General features: G+C 33.1%; 1 protein-coding gene across 1 annotated transcript; it reads left to right on the top strand.

The window, feature by feature from the left end:
* The first annotated feature begins 420 nt into the window (after positions 1–420).
* LOC149207968 (cytosolic sulfotransferase 12-like) lies at positions 421–1,545 on the top strand. The gene has a single exon (XM_089393969.1). The coding sequence runs from the start codon at positions 754–756 to the stop codon at positions 1,180–1,182; it is 429 nt and encodes a 142-aa protein (XP_089250095.1). The 5' UTR covers positions 421–753; the 3' UTR covers positions 1,183–1,545.
* Positions 1,546–13,500: the final 11,955 nt, after the last annotated feature.

The raw sequence follows: 13,500 nt of genomic DNA on the forward strand, positions 1-13,500 counted from the left end.
TTTATATAAATTAAATATTTATAAAGAGTGTTAATAAAATTATAATATGTTGAACAAATATAAAAGTTATATATATATATATTTATATATAATTTATTATCCTTCTATATATATATAATTTATTATCCTTTATTTTATAGGTAAATATAATATAAGATAAAAATGATATGTGAAAGTTATTTATATTTTAAAATTTTTCATATATATAATAATTTTGCAAATTTTAATATATCTAATTTAATACCAAATTTTATTTTTAAAATTTTAACCGGAAAACTTTCCTACAAGTTTACTTAAAGTGTAACCACTTAATTTTTATTTTTGGATCATAATTATAAGTTAATGTCATCCACACACTACTTGATAACTTGCATTCGACGCAAAATTGCTGTAGATTCTTCTGCCAAGTTGTGAGCCCGAGCAGCTAGAGGAAGCCGAGATCATGGCAGCAATAGAAGAAGAATCGCATATGGAATCCAAAAATTCATCATCGACTGGCCTCATTGCGTCGTGCAGCGGGACGACGACCCAGAAGTGTGAAGGGCTTTGGATAGATGTCAAGATGCTCCCAGCAGTGAAGGTGCTGCAAAAGGACTTCAACCGCGCCCGGACTACATTTTCTTGTCTTCGTACCCAAAAACGGGGGCAACATGGTGTAAAGCATTGCTTCACACCATCTTCCAATGTAGCAGTAATCAGCAACGCGACACGAATTGTGTGGACAAGAGAAATCCCCATTCTTTGGTACCCACGATGGAGCATTATATATTCAACCCTGCAGCAGAGCATCAATATCAACAGTACGATCTTTCCATCTTTTCCAAGTTTCCTTCTCCGCGTCTGCTGCACACACATGTGCCGTTCCATTTGCTGTCTCCTCTTGTGAGGACTTCTGCTTGCAAGATTGTTTACATTGCTCGCAACCCCAGAGATGTCTTCGTTTCCTTTTGGAAATTCTTCAATAAACTTCATGAAGGTGGGTTCCCTTATTTGAATGGAGATTTCAGCAAGGAAACTATGTTTGATGGGTTTTGCTCTGGTATTTTCCATTGCGGTCCTTTTGCGGAGACCGTTCCGACTTATTGGCATGAAAGCAGGCGGGATCCGATTAAGGTGATGTTTGTTTGTTGGGCATCCTTAAGATTCCTAAATATTCAGGGAATCAGCGATAGATTTTCCTGAATATTCGGAAAAAGAGCAATCGATTTAAGCTCACTTGTTTGGTACTTACGAGTACCTGCAAGCCAATTGCGTCGGTTGGGTTAAAAGGCCCGGCCTTTTCTTGGGATGTTCTCCTCAGCTCATGGAGGAGAACGCCTCCGTAATTGCGGAGAAGTGCAGTTTCCAGAGGCTTTCAGCGTTGGACGTAAACAAAAAAACGGAAAATAACCATCGAATACCCAACCACAGTTTCTTTAGAGAGGGAAAAGTGGGCGAGTGGAAGAAATATTTCACGCCACTGATGCAGGAGCGTATTTATTTAGACATCGAGCAGAAATTGAACAACGAAGGCCTCCATTTCAAATACAGTTTATAATATTATTGTTATCCATTTCCATCTATGAGATAGGTGTAGAAAGTTATTATGTTACTGGTATCGATTTCCCGTTATGAGTATTCTCGTTCGGCGTGTTCTCCTTGATTTGTTTTTCTCCTAGCGAAATATCGTCCGGTATCTCCATAATCTGCGTTACTAAGTGTATCATTTAAAAAATATTATATATCAACTTGTTATAAAAAAAAAAAATGAGCTCGTTTTCTTGTAAGGCTATTAATCTTGGAGTTTGATCCTTGGTTATTTCTGCACTGCCCAGTTATTGAGTATAAAGATCCTTTATTATGGATACATCATTTTATGGTTTTGACATGAATCGTGTTGTATGCAGTTAAAACGTGTAAATACAGGGGGAAAGGGGGAAATTATTGTTTCAGAGCTCAACTCACTTTTATTGAAAGTCTTGCAAAAGTGTTAACAATTGGTTTTGTAGCTGCTTTGATTTCTCTGGCGTCCAGATCAAAATATCCCTTGCATATAAGATATTTCTTTTAAAAACACTTTGAAATGTTTTGATTTTTTTGCTCAGAAAGAGAAGAAATTTTTCTACCGACCTTCAATGAGATAGGAATTCAACATTGAAGAAGTTTGCAATGTTAGGATGAAGACATAACTTACATGTTGTGAGAGTAACATATGTTAAAAGTAACCATGATTGAATGGAAAATTAAAGCTTACGTGTTTACAGTGTACACCAGTGGACTGTTTTGGAAGAAATCTGTATAGGAAAAAAATTGTAGCTTTCAAAGATTATCATTTGGATGGAAACAAGGAAATAATAGCTATGGAAGTTGGAGTTATCAAAGTATCTGACTCATGGACTTCTTGATATCTTACAAGAGAGGTAGTTTAGAACTTTAGGTTATGCATTTATGATCATTTCCTTTCAACACTATTTTGTTCATGGGAAAGTGAAGCTTTTGTCCTTTAAATCATATATGGTTGTGAAGCTTTTGTCGTTTAAATCATATATGGTTGTTTTCCTTAATGAGGCCTAGGATAATTTGGCTGGGTTGTTTTCCTTAATGAGGCTTAGGATAATTTGGCTTTTTTCTGATTATTTTGATAATTTGATTTTTTCAAATCACTCTTGACTATTTCAATCATCTATATTTTAGTAACTTCATTTCTCCTCACATCACCACCTAAATGCTACATCTGCATCTCAGTAGACGCTACTAGACTGACATGAAAATTGGTACATCCAAAGCATTAAGGTTAGCGGTACTTGAAACATACCATACCCCTTTCAAATTTTCATTTTGCTTCATGTATCTCCTTTTATCCCTATTGTTTTGTAACTACATAAACCATTTTGCATCCATTTTATTTCTTTGTTATTCCTCCCATACCCACTTTTAACTCTATTTTCTAATTGGATTCCGTAAATGATCTAAAACATGAACTCTACCCTGAAACCTACTTACAAAGGGCCATTACGTATTTACAAAGGACCATTATGTAATGAGAGAGGTATTAGTTTAAAGTAAGACTACATGGTATAATTAGATGGTAGGGTGTCACAAGGCATGAGGACGTGGGTTTAACTTGGGATATTGAAATTTATTCATGTGAAGAGACATTATTTATTTCTATTCTTTTTTATTACAAGGAAAATAATGAGAATTTTATGGGTTTAACTTGGGATATTGAAATTCATTCACGTGAGGAGACATTATTTATTTCTATTCTTTTTTATTGCAAGGAAAATAATGACAATTTTATGGTATTGGAAATTAGGTTGGTAATCAAAGGCTAAGAAGTTCAAAGCTTCTTTTTATTTTCTCTTATCAAAAGGAATTAATGGTGTTATTTTATTTTTATTAATAATGTTATTTTATTTTTATTAAGGAAAACAATTTCGAAGGTAGAGTGCTTTTTTTTTAAGAGATTGCTTTAGAATAGTCTAATTAGTTCCAAGGAAATTATGTATTAGGATAAGACATCTATATTTTTTTATAAATTTCGATATGAATCAAGCTAAACAAAAATTTCTTTTAAATTATGTTGACTTAGAGTTAAATTTATCTATATAATTGATTAGATATTTTAAGTTTGACCAAAAAATTACTTAGGATAAGGCATCTATACCTTTTTATAAATTTTGATATGAATCAAGCTAAACAAAAATTTCTTTTAAATTATGTTGACTTAGAGTTAAATTTATCTATATAATTGATTAGATATTTTAAGTTTGACCAAAAAATTACTTCCAGCTTCCAGCCAAGATCTGTGGGCCTTATAGCTAATCAATTATGTTTTATGTATGGCTAAATACCAACTCTTGAACATGTGAACTATCTATACACTCAAGGGAAGAACTTCCTATTGTTATTATGATATAATTGAATGTAAAATCTAATATGGATTCCATTTCTAATTCAAATTTGTACTTTTACAATATTGATTCTTATGCCTAGAAAGAATAATTTCAAATAATTTCCGTATAAGGTTTCTAAACATTTATATTGAATGTTGAAATAAATCTGTTTTTTTTTTTCTAAATTTTTTTATATGTTAGTTACACTATTTATTATTTTTTTATTTCCTTGTTACCATGGTACCACACCTTTTGGTATGAATAGAAAAACCACACTCTTCAAAAGCATCTATGATTCTTAAAACATCTTAGCTATTATATCATTTATGGAAGATACATATCTTAGAGAGCATGTGTTCATTCTTCAACCCTAAGTTCTCAATGACCCCGAGTCAGGTTATTAGAATTACTTTTCAAGTCTAGTCAATGTCTTTAATGGATTTTTGGGCTAGATGCCTGCAAGATATCAAGCCCAATATTATTGTTTTGTTTTCTTCTCTTTGGCATTCTTGAAATTGCTTAAAAAGTTACATTTTATCAGCTTCAATATTAGCTTCAATATTACCTTTCAACTGCTTTCCTCTTTTAACATTCAATGGATTTCTCTCTAACCATTTAACCTTGTTATTTATATTTCTCTCTAACCACTTAACCTTGTTGTCAATTATAACAAGAAGATGAGTTACCATATCCATACTCTGGAATTTATTTTTTTTTACAACAATTGTCTTGCACAAATTAATAAAATTGCTCAATAATATACATTTGTCTCTTTTAGCTTTTGAATACACTTTTACATAACACTAAACCTTTCTATTTGTAAATATCTTTGTGTTTGTTTAATTGTAACACTAGCAGAAGCCATTCACGGATACACGATTTTGTTAATGTTATTTTTGTTTCAATCTCAAAAAGAAGTCATTAAAGCTTCTTAGATGATAATTCACATTATTATTGTGAATAGAAAAAAGAGGTAGTTATGTTTTTCTTTCCAAGATGATGTGATTTATTTTAAGAAGACTTTATTCCCTAAGCTTATTTAATGGTATTGAATTACTCAAGATTGATAATGATTAATATTATATGATATGTATGATTTACAGTTGCAAGTTTGAGGTTAGCATTGCTTAAGTTAATTTTAGTGAGTTTATAAAATATCCACATGTATAACAAGTTTAACATAAAATTTCTCTATTGCACACTATCTATATTAAAAATATTACAAATTTGCAAAGTAGCTTTCTCATGCAAATCTCCATGTTGTGATAAAATTCTCCATTATGATAATACAAATATATTTAATACAACATGACATCCTCTTTAAAAATATTTCCCTTATTTTAATAAAGTGTTACATTATTTTGTTGGGTAATCACAAATATATGTGACGTGTTCCTCTACAATTGAAGTTAGAAAACATAATTCCATTATAAGTCAATATGTGGTTTTTTTTCGTTTTTTCAATATTAAGAATTCCAAATGTGGTCTCAAACACATAAAATCTTATTTATTTTATTATGAACATCATTCTCTAATCCATTTCAATTTATTTTTTTCCAAACACACCAAATCTTATTAAATTTATTATAAATGTAACACTTGGTGACAATAGGAATACATGTGATTAATATAAGAATGCAATATAGAAATATCAAGATAGCAATCCTAGTTCTTTAACAAGGTCGACATCCTGACTGAAGGGCCATGACATATTGCTCCAAATAGAGGGAGGAAAATGTTATAGGACTTTGTCAATGGTAATATAGTTATTTTATGAATAGGAGATGATTTATCTAAGAGTGTAAGCTTGATATTTATTTTTGAGTTTCTCAGTGTTGCCTACTACAAATCTAAACTAAAATCTTGGCTTTTGTGAACTTAGAGAATTGAAAGAAAAAATAATGAGATAAATTTAATAATTACTTCCCAACTAAACATAAATATGCACTTTATGGTGTCTTTCAAACAATGGGATAAACTTTTTTCATTTTTTATAAGAGGCATTAGAACCTAGAATCTACTCTCAAAAAAATAATTTTGGTTGGGTGTAAGATAATGATGATCTCACATGACACCTTAGTGGTAATACAAACATGGAAAAACAATAATAGATTAATTTTGATTTACGATTTGAGGTAATTCCCCAATGAATTTGAATATGATATAAAAAGATGAAATGTAGGAAAATGAATTACCTTTCTAAATATATACAACTTTTTATTTATAGAACATGTGTATAGGTCTTTGAAATTTGAGTTTTATTAAAAATGGTATGCTATTTTTATGCAAAATATAATGCATGTGTTTCCATTAATGCTACTTTTAGATACCTAAATGATAGAATTTCACCACAAAATTTGTAGAATTGTAGAAAACATGATTTGTGTGTGTGTGTGTATGTGTGTTAAATTATGAAAGTCATTATATCTGTGACATCTCCTGTGGGTTAATTTCCCTTGTAAGCATTGTAAATAATTCCCCTATAATTATGTAATTATAAAATTAAAATGGTTAAGAAAGGGAGACAAATTCCATTGTTTAAGGAGGGAAATTGCTTGAGGAGTTAGTCTCAGTGGTGTTAATGGAGCTAACTGTGTTACTAAATTCAGCTAGAAAAATGAAGGACATGCCCATGTGTCTTTTAAGTATGACTACAAGAAAGAAATGGACAAACAAATATTAAGAAGATGGGCCACATTACCTAAGGTAGTTAGACCATGTAGATCACGTAGGGAGAGGACTCCTTTATGGAGGGAGAATAGAGAATGAAGGATGAAGGTATGAGGGATAAGAAAATCCTCTCAAATGATGAAGGAAGGGAGGAGGGGTGAAAACTAAGGAAAAAAGAAAAAGAAGAGGCTAGGGAAGGCTTCTGAGGGGGCTGACCATACAAAGGTCACATGTGTAGGAAGAGAAAGTAGAATAAGACAAGAGGTTGAGAGGTTCCTAAGGACCAACCATATTGTTCAAAGGGTATAGAACTTATGAGAACTGAGAGAATTCAGGGAGAAAAGAAACTATGATCATAGTCAGCTGAGAAACCCATGGGGCTTGCTGACTAGTAATCATAGAGTAATGGTTGTTCTTGATAGAGCTAACAAGTCCACTAGAGACCTTGTTGGTTGATAGCCATTGAAAGGTGGAGGCACACAAGGCTAGTGTTCTAATAACGCTTTATGGTAGTTCCATGGGATTTGGGATGAAAACACAGGTGGAAGATTCCACTAAGCTGCTAGGTTGTGCACTCTTATTCCTTCAAAGGTAACATGGTTGATAAATCCTCATGACTGATAAATACCCCGTCTCATTTACTATATATATATATATATATATCTATATATATATATATATATATATATATATATATATATATATATATATATATATATATATATATATATATATATATATATATATATATATATATATCTAAATTAAGAATCTGTGACGAAATCCCTATAGATGTTGGGATGTTGTAATATAAGTCCATATGTACAAAAGAAAAGTATCCCCTGCCTAATGTGAAATCTTTGAATAGATGGTGGGTGAAGGAAGTGTGGTCTTGAGACACTCTATTTCAGTCGATGATACTAATTTAATATTCCGAGCATAAGGAGTTTGTATGCCCATGAAGTGGTTCACTATGCTCTCTTGGTTTTTATAGTTAGTGGGTGGAGGTGAGGCAACCTCGAGACGCTTTACTTCCACTAAAATATTGGTTTAAAAATCCTCTAAAAGTACTCTAATTCAAGCTTTGGAATCTGGCTTGGGGGTGATAGCCGCAAGAAAGACTTGGCTGCAACTAGTGTATGGTTGGGTGGAGAGCTGAAGTCCCATTCTCATTTTCCAAACCTCAATTGTCATATAAGATAAGTTATCTAACTATGTTTTTAAGGTTTGAATGACATGTACATCCTCAACAGGTTGGCTACAAGCTTATGTTGATTGAGAAATGTGATTTTCTATGTGTTGATAAATACTAGATTCCTTATATAAATGCTTAGTTGAATGGTTGAAATTATCTATGTGTTGTGTGAGCATGCGTAATTGTGATTTCAAGTTTTGATGACTAAATGAATCTCTTTATTTGTTTGAGAGATTCAATGAAATTGGTAGTTGGCATGTATTGTGTATATCTTTGTGTATGAGTTGTGTGTACAACTAATAACAACATGACTATGTATTTAAGATGTAATTAAGGAAACCAGGTAAGTTCCCTATTGTTTGGGTAAGGTCACTAAGGTTTTTGTTTTGGATATTTAAATGGGAAAGTCCCTTTCCATCTATTAACGCTATTTCATTCATTCTAATCCCGGGAAGGATAGCTTAACCAATATGTATGTAAGGTCAAATGGGTCGTGCAAAGCCCTGTTGAAATCTATGGAGAGATAGCTCCAAAGTGAGCCATCTAACACTTTAAAGAATATGGGCCAAATTATGGAGTTAGGCTCAGATGTTCACAAAACCATGGCGACTGAGCCATGGGCTAAGTCTCTTCAAGGCTGGCTTATATGTTGTAATGGGTGCAATCCCCATTGCTATTAGCCCTTGGCATTAAAGCTCTAGCTCAAGTGACCTTCCCTTGTGACTGAGACCTCAAGATCTCAAATCTCCAAAGTTTTCATAGCGCCACACCTCTCAAACCTCCAAGATTATTTTAGCCGAGGAATAACCTCCAAGATTTTGTCCAAATATGGAAAAAGGGGTTCTCATCATCTACAATACTTTTCTATTTTTTTGTCTCCATGATTTGAATTATCAAACACCTAAGACAAATAATGATCCTTGTTTCTTAGCATAAGCTCTATTAATTGATGGAAAAATCTCAGGCTTAGTGATCTAGATCATTTTTATTGAAGAAATGTCCCAGATTAAGTTTTCTTTGAGATTTAGTTTCCTCCCAGGTTGAGTATTCGATGAGGTAGGTTTCCTCCGAGGAGGGTTTTCACCAAGAAAATTTTCCTCTGAGATAGTTTTATTTCAGGTGAGTTTTCTTTCAAGATGAAATTTTTCTCGTGGTGACCTTGGACCTGAGAACCATAGAACCTCGGTGATTAAGGACTTGGTCGCTTAGAGTTTCTCCCAAGTGGTTTCATCTAAGAGAGTTACCTCAGAGGTAATGTGGTGGTAGTCGGCCTAGTGCGCATTGATGCACATCATGCAAGGACACGTAGGAGAGGGAGTATGAGCAATGAGTATGTATATATATATATATATATATATATATATATATAGATATATATATATATATATATATATATAGATATATATATATAGATATATACATACACACACACACACACACACACACACACACATTATGACCTCGGGTAAATAATACACTAATGCCAAGTGGCATTGAGGAGGCTAACTAGGATGGGCATGTGGGCACCACGAGCGGACCATGTGGATGCCACATGGGGGATTGATGGCATGACACTACAATTCAAATCTTCATAAACTTCAATCTAGAGGTTAGTTTGAGATAAAATTTATATCACAAGAATCATCTTAATGAGATGAAAAAAATGATGTCATCCATTTGATGTTTTAAGCAAGTTCAAAATTTTCATTTAATTTTTAGACACCATTTCCATAATGCTTGAATCTTGGGTCATCATATTAACCACCTCCATCTAATCCTTGTCTTGGGGTGGGTTATGAAGGGGTGTGTTACATAGTGGTATAATTAAATCATCCAGGTTTAGCACTTAGACTAGATGGGCTCGATCATGGGTAAAATAATGGCAAGGTTCCTTCCAAGCCCTTCAGAATAAGTTGGTACTCTATTACAAGGTTGAAAAAGTAAAGTGGTTTAACATTGAATTTTAGAAAATGGATAAAACAAATGCTTAGGTGTTAAAAGTTGGTCTGAGAGTGATTGATGGAATGTATGGTTGATATGCTTACCTTGTGATTTAATTATGTAGCATGGTACTAATTATTGACATGATCTTATTGTTATTGATGTGCTAACTTACAATGTGTTCCTCAACTAGCCATGTACCATCATACTTTCAACAACAAGCAAAGGTAATCATGCTTATGATGTTTTGGGGTTTTTTAAATCTAATAGTAATGTTTGTGTGTGAAAACACATAAAATAAACCAAGGTCTGAAGACATGAAGACAAGAATTGTGCAAGATAGCCCTGATGAATCATAACATGGATATGAAGAAGTAAGAATGGATACAAAGGAAATATCAGTTGATCAACTAGGAATGACAGACTCTCCTGATTGGATGGACACACTGAGAAGCCTAAAAGTGGAAATAATAATCTAAAAATATGATAATGAGAGGCTTGTCAAAGCATAAGAGAGGAAAGTAGAAGTGAATGTGGTCCTGTTGCGGAGTCTTTCAGACTTAGAAATGAAAAGAAAACATGATTTGGAATCTAGTTGTAGGGACACGAAGAGTCCCTTAGAGCAGGAAGAAAGACATTAGAGGAAATTTCAGCCTAAAAGTGGCCTCCTAAGGAAAAATAATAAAATTATAGTTAAAATTATAAAATAAGAGTTTTGAATTTTGGAGGGAAAAGAAGAAAACTACTTTTTCTAATTGTATTTTTGGCTTATCTCCTTATAGGTTTACTCAAATTTCAAGTGTAGACACTTGTTGGATGTGAGATTAAATTTTGCATCCAATGAGTACCCATTATGCATATCTTAAGAAGATCCACGTTGATAAAAAAATGAAAATACATTAAAAAATGTGTTATCTTCAATTTTTATCAATGTAAGTCTTCTCAAAAGTATGCATAATGACTACTCTTTGGATGTGGAATTTAATTCTGCATCCAATGAGTGTCTACACTTCAAATTTGAGTAAATGTATAAGGAGATAAGCCAAAAATACAATTAAATAAAGTAGCTTTTCTTCTTTTTCCTCCAAAATATTTACATCTACCTCTTCTTAAATTTAAAAGATTTAGATCGTTTTTTGTATTATGACACAAAAATTACATGAAAATTTCATAGGCACTTTTAGGCTGAAATTTCCTCTAATAACCAATCAGGCATATTGGAGAAGATCAAGAAAGAGATAGAGAATGCCAAGTGAAGATATAGTAAAAAAATGTACTTCACTAGGCACCCTAGAGAAGAGGACCAACACCTGTGAACAACATATTGAAGTCACTCCCAAAAGGCACTATCATCATCAACATTATTATGATAGAAGGAGGGAAGAAGAACGCGCACTAGAGGAATTTATGAAATCTAAGCCCACTGCAATTGATGGTGAGATGAAGAAGTCAGAGGATGTAGAAGCTAGGCTACTGGGAATGAAGAAGTTCTTCAGAGTCCATGGCTATTCAAAGAAGATGAAAGAAAATATAACTACTTTCAACCTAAATGGAAATAATGATATCTTGTGGGAATATCTAAAAAATGTGAACGGCATAAAAGAAGAAGAGTCATCCTTGAAGGAATTTGAAGGATATTTTAGGGACAAGTATCTATCTAAGAGATACTTTCATAACAAGGCTAAGAAATTGTATGAGTTCGGGCTGGATCAATGTTAGACAAAGGGTATACCATTAAATTCCTCGAGCTATTAAGGTATGTTCTCTATGATAAGGATGAAAATTAGGAAAATATTTAGCAATATAATTGTGGGATGCCATTAGCTTTTAAAGATCGTATTAAATTTGATGAGCCACAAACCCTTGAAGAGGAAATCAGAAAGTTGAAACACTATTATGAGCAGTCTAGACATAGGCCAGAGCTTAAGCCTAACTTTAAGGAAAAAGGAAGTCTTGAAAACTTGAAATTAAAGGAAAAATGCAGGGAAGTTCTAGATAATGGCTTAGGGAGAAAGCACGAAATTCCACCACTAGTAGAGGTGAAACCCAACAAAACATCAAGAAAACTTGTGAATGTCAACGTTCCCAAGAAAAAGAAGAGGATGGGACCTAGAAGAAGCCCACAATATGTTGGAAATGTGGGGAGAACCATTTTCATAGAGATTACTCCCACATGCAGAGAAATCAACTCGAATTGCATATTATACAAGGAGCACAGACGGTGGAGGGTATAACTCAAAATGTATCTGGGACCTACATATTTGTGGAAGACATACTTGTTGGATACTTGGAATCAACGGTCAAGATGGATGATTAGATCTGGATTATGTATCCATTTTCCTACGTTGAAGCACTATAATTAATTATAATTAAATCAATGTGTAGTGGTTGAGTTAATTGTTGTGGTTGGTTGTAGTAGAAGTGACTAAATGAAATCGTGTAAATGGCTCGAGTTGATTCTTACTCTTGAAGCATTGAGGGATGCCAAAAATCATGAGAATTGATTTTTTATTTATTTTTTTATATTTTATGATTGTGCCCTTGATTTATTTATGTTTGAATTTCCCTTTATTACTCTTGGATTGTGCATGACCATGCTAACTTTTTGTGTGATTACGATTCTTGTCATGAGTTTCTTTATTTTGTGCTTACCCTCTTTTTATTTGAATTTTTACTTTTGTCCTTCATGCTTTGGGGCCCTTAAGAACATTAGTGGGAATTACAGGAAATTCATGGAGCTCTGGTAAGAGATATGAGTAAGACCAACAAAAACACGACCTGAAAGAGGCCATGTGAATAATTGAAGAGCACGAACCAAAAAAATGATGATGATAAGGGATGGTTTTGGGTGAGGGGTTGGGAAAGACTATTTTTGGTGTATTTTGGGGTATCATTTCTAAATATGACACCAAGCAGAAATGAAATTATGTGCAAGCTAAAAATTATTGTGCGAATAATAACAAGAATACATGGAGTTCTTGAAAACTCTATTTTTATCTAATATGTGTCAATGTGTGATATGTCCCTGACTAAGTGGATAATGGTATGACAATAAAGATGGATGGTTTGGTCCATGAGCATAATGGATAAGAGGATGATATCCATGAGAATGGATCAAAGGAGGTTTTATCGACCCTGACCCTAAGTGCATATACAATTGTGTGTTCATGATCATGTTGATATATACATATATATGTGTAAATTCCATTGTGCCCAACAGGGTCTTGTTAGGAATCATTCTTGTGGAAGAACGATTGTATAAATTTAATTAATGCAAATGTAAATGGATTTTTGGGATGGCACGATAAGTTGTCCAATGATATTCCTGGTTGAAAGAGGAATCAATGGGGCAGGGAAGCCCTGAATGACCAATTATTTTAATAATAATATGATTGTATATGCTCATGTTGTGTCATGCAGATGAAAAGGAAATCTTGATGGTTATGACATTGTGTATATTAACTAATAAGTGAAATCATTTGTTACAGGATTACATATGTAATCCACTAAGTGCCATGTTGATTCTAAAAGAGATTTAGGTGGACTAGAGGAACAATGATGATATCATAGTTAATAAATCTATGAGGCTTACTGGATGATAATCATGGAGCATAAATTTGATGATAGAATAACTGAGAAAATCAAAAGACTCTCTAGTTGATAAGCATATATGAGCTCTATTGATTGCACAAGTTAGAAACCCATGAGGCTTGTTGGCTGATAATCACAGAGTAATATCAGATAATAGCTCAACTGAGAAACCCGAGTGGCTTGCTGGCTAATAATAATTGAGTAGTGGTTGTGCCTTACAGGCTAATA

This window comes from Pinus tabuliformis, chromosome 1_2 (genome assembly GCF_031772625.1).
Source record: "Pinus tabuliformis cultivar Carrire ecotype Pingquan chromosome 1_2, CPIR1, whole genome shotgun sequence".
NCBI classification, from domain to species: domain Eukaryota; kingdom Viridiplantae; phylum Streptophyta; class Pinopsida; order Pinales; family Pinaceae; genus Pinus; species Pinus tabuliformis.

Coding starts and splice junctions, on each gene's coding strand:
- LOC149207968 (XM_089393969.1), top strand. CDS start 754: ATGGAGCATTATATATTCAACCCTGCAGCAGAGCATCAATATCAACAG.